This window comes from Pararge aegeria, chromosome 23 (genome assembly GCF_905163445.1).
Source record: "Pararge aegeria chromosome 23, ilParAegt1.1, whole genome shotgun sequence".
Classification (NCBI taxonomy): Eukaryota; Metazoa; Arthropoda; class Insecta; order Lepidoptera; family Nymphalidae; genus Pararge; species Pararge aegeria.
Window position 1 is genome coordinate 13,015,605 of NC_053202.1, and position 3,379 is coordinate 13,018,983.

Consider the following 3,379-nt stretch of genomic DNA (forward strand, 5'->3'; position numbering starts at 1 on the left):
AGATAGAAAAATGAATGTTAAAATGTAAAATGTAAATTTTTGATGTTGGAAAAGAGCAACTGCTGAGTTTCTTGCCGGCTTCTTCTCGGTAGAATCTGCCTTCCGAACCGGTGGTAGAGTCACTACACACGGACAGACTTGACGTTTCAAAAGTGCTTGTATTAGGCCTACTTGAAATAAATTAATTTTGAATTTTGAATTTTGGTGGTTTCAGAAAAAATATCCGCGCTCGGAAAATACTGGGCGGTGGTGCCAGTGGTTGATTAGATGCACACACTATACTTTTATAATTTTGGACCTACCAATCCATAAGTTTAAAGAATGTGTTAAAACACATTTATTACAGCGAGGTTATTATACAATTGATGAGTTTCTTAATGACTAGGTTGCTTGGAAGCATCCGGCTCCGCTTTCATCTCTCACAAGATAGAAAAATGAATGTTAAAATATAAAATGTAAATTTTTGATGTTGGAAAAGAGCAACTGCTGAGTTTCTTGCCGGCTTCTTCTCGGTAGAATCTGCCTTCCGAACCGGTGGTAGAGTCACTACACACGGACAGACTTGACGTTTCAAAAGTGCTTGTATTAGGCCTACTTGAAATAAATGAATTTTGAATTTTGAATTTTTTGAATTATCCTACACAAGTACCAGTACAATTACTGGTAATGAAGGAAGAATTATAAATATTTCAAAAGTATTTACCGTTTCGCCAGTCCATGGCGCTCTACGGGGCGCCCGTTTGGTCGGACACTCTGACTGCTCTGGCTCGGGCCCTGTTGCGAAAACCGCAGAGGGTCATGGCAGTGAGAGTGATACGGGGGTATCGCACCATATCGTGCGAGGCAGCCTGTGTATTGGCGGGGACCCCGCCATGGGATTTAGACGCCGAAATGCTCTCGAGCGCACACTGGCGGAGGGTGGATGCCCGGCTGAGGGGGGAGCACCCTGCGCCAGTGAGTGATCGTGCGTGGCGGTCGACGGCGGAGGCCCATCTCGTCGCTCATTGGCGGGAGCGGCTTCTTGCCCCAACGGCCAGCCACCGTACGATCGAGGCGATCCAGCCCGTCCTCGAGCTCTGGACGGGCCGGAAGCACGGCTCTCTGTCTTTCCACCTTGTGCAGATCCTCTCCGTCGCCGAAGAGCGGGTCGCAGGCGACGTGCTCACGAACGCCACCTGCCACCCTAACGAGGAGCCTCGGGCGACTGATTGAGGTATCGGTGGGTTATAGTGGGTATTCTGGCCGCTTTATGCCGGTGAGTCCGACATACCCCTCCGGAAACGGCGCAGCTTCGGATGCGCTGTTTCCGGAGGGGATGCATAAACGAATTTCCCAGCGTTAAAAAAAAAAACCGTTAGGTTAGGTTTTTTTTTTTTTTTATAAACTCCAACTTCATGGAGCGTCTACTTTCCTCCGACGTGGTGGTCGGAGACCTTTTTTGACTAGATTTCATTTCAGTTTTACACTGGGCTTTGAGGGACAATATTTAAATTTGTATTATTAGTGTAAATAGTAATAGATAATATTCATTTCATTATAAACTAATGCAGCAGAAGACGGTGTTCAGCTGCCGAGCCTCATTACGATTGTGTATAGGCTCGATAGGCACTCTATTACCGTCTCCTTAATGGTGGATTTAATATTCCCCGACTGTTCCAGCTGGAGTTTAGCCTCTTGAAAGAGCTGGTTCGCTACCGTGCCAAGCTCTCCCAGTTGGCCCTCTGCGGCAGACTTCACGAGAATGGGCAGTTGTGTGGATGGGGGCTTTATTGTGGGTTTTTTTCGGGGCTCGGTCTCAACGTGCCTCAAATTTATGCTAGCCACGTTTGACGTTCTGGTTCTGGAGTTTGTCGCCTTGGATGTCATTTTAAATTTTACTATTAAAACCTATTTATTTGAATAATTATTAGTCGTTAAAGGGGGTGTAAAGTGCCTCCCAGTCAGTAATTAATAAAAAGCAACTAACCTAACCTAATATTATGACTATATTATTATTGAAATTTAAAGGGGAGTGTATAATGCTCCCCAAGTTAATTTAAGTGAAACAAGATACTATTTTTTGTCAATCGATTGGTTTTGGGCTGTGTGGAGCAACCCAAACTGTCACTAGCAGATTGCCTGGGAGCAATACAAATATAAGTCAATAAAATTTTTTCCCGGTCTCTTTAAGGTATTGCTCCTCTCCTATACCCGCAATGTACGATATAGGGCGGGTTGGACGGGCAAGCAGGCCAGGAATCGCACCCCGACAGTGGACTCGTAAAAAGTCTCGACCAGGAGCGGCGGTAAATGTGTTTAGCAGTCAAATAGTTGAATGAAATGAATTAGTTAGGTTAGGTTAGGTTTTTTTTTTTTTTTTAAACTTCAAGGTTCCTTGGAGCAACCCTTTTCCTCCGACATGGTGGTCGGAGACCTTGTAAATCCGTTTTCTTTTTTATGACAATTTAGTTTAATATAATATAAGATATAAATAACATTATAAGATTATTGTTTGTTTTATTTCTATATTGGATTATTTGGATATGCTAATTTTAAATATGTTTATTTCTTTAATTATGCATGCTATGGCGATTGTGTTATGATTGCTGTTTGCGTTTGTGTATTGTGTTTTATGTTTGTTTGTATATTGTGTTATGTGTTTGAGTGTTATGTATTGTCTCCTGTAGATTGATTTGAATGTGGTGTGTCTTATTTTAACGTTCCGATTTGTATTTGTATGTAATTTATTTATTTATTTATTTATTATAATTAGGGTAATGAAAAGGGTTATATTATATTGTTTATTAATTTTAGTGACTATTTCTTATTTCTTCTGCTTGGCTTTGGTTTTCATCAGTCACTCTAAATTTTCTTCCTAAGGGTACTTTAGGGTTTTCTCCTTCCCGAGTTGAGGAGAGAGGTGGAGTCTTTGCGATCTCCGCCTCTTTCATCAACTGGTAAAGCCTTTCCACTGCCTGTGTTACCTCGGTTTTAATTTCGGTTTTAGTATTCCGAGAGCTGTTTAGTTGCGCCTTCACCTTTGCAACACAAGCTTTGGCTTCCTTCAACCGTCCTTGGGCTTTTGTGGTTCCCTGGTCGGGGGAGCCGATCTTCACCTCAAAAAGAGCACCTTTCTTCTGGCTCACTGCGCTAAGTCCCTGTGCTGCCACCACCTTCTTTACCGGTTTCGAGTGGCCCAGCGGAGCATTTTGTGATACAGAGTTAGACTCAGGTTTTGAGGTGATTTCCGGCTCTTCCTGTAGGGAGAGGCGATTGAGGCGGTTGACCTCGCCAACCACTTCTGACATCGAAGTGGCGCACCTCTCTTCTTGCGTACCAGGTTTTGTGGGAGTTCTATGGCCACATCCAAACATTATGATAATCACGCAGAGCAACCCAG

General features: G+C 43.3%; 1 protein-coding gene across 1 annotated transcript; it reads left to right on the forward strand.

The window, feature by feature from the left end:
- Nucleotides 1-717: 717 nt before the first annotated feature.
- Nucleotides 718-1,212, forward strand: LOC120634114. Its single transcript, XM_039904505.1, has one exon. The coding sequence runs from the start codon at nucleotides 718-720 to the stop codon at nucleotides 1,210-1,212; it is 495 nt and encodes a 164-aa protein (XP_039760439.1).
- Nucleotides 1,213-3,379: the final 2,167 nt, after the last annotated feature.

Bases quoted from the DNA above. Each gene is read 5' to 3' on its own strand.
- LOC120634114 (XM_039904505.1), top strand. From the start codon at position 718: ATGGCGCTCTACGGGGCGCCCGTTTGGTCGGACACTCTGACTGCTCTG.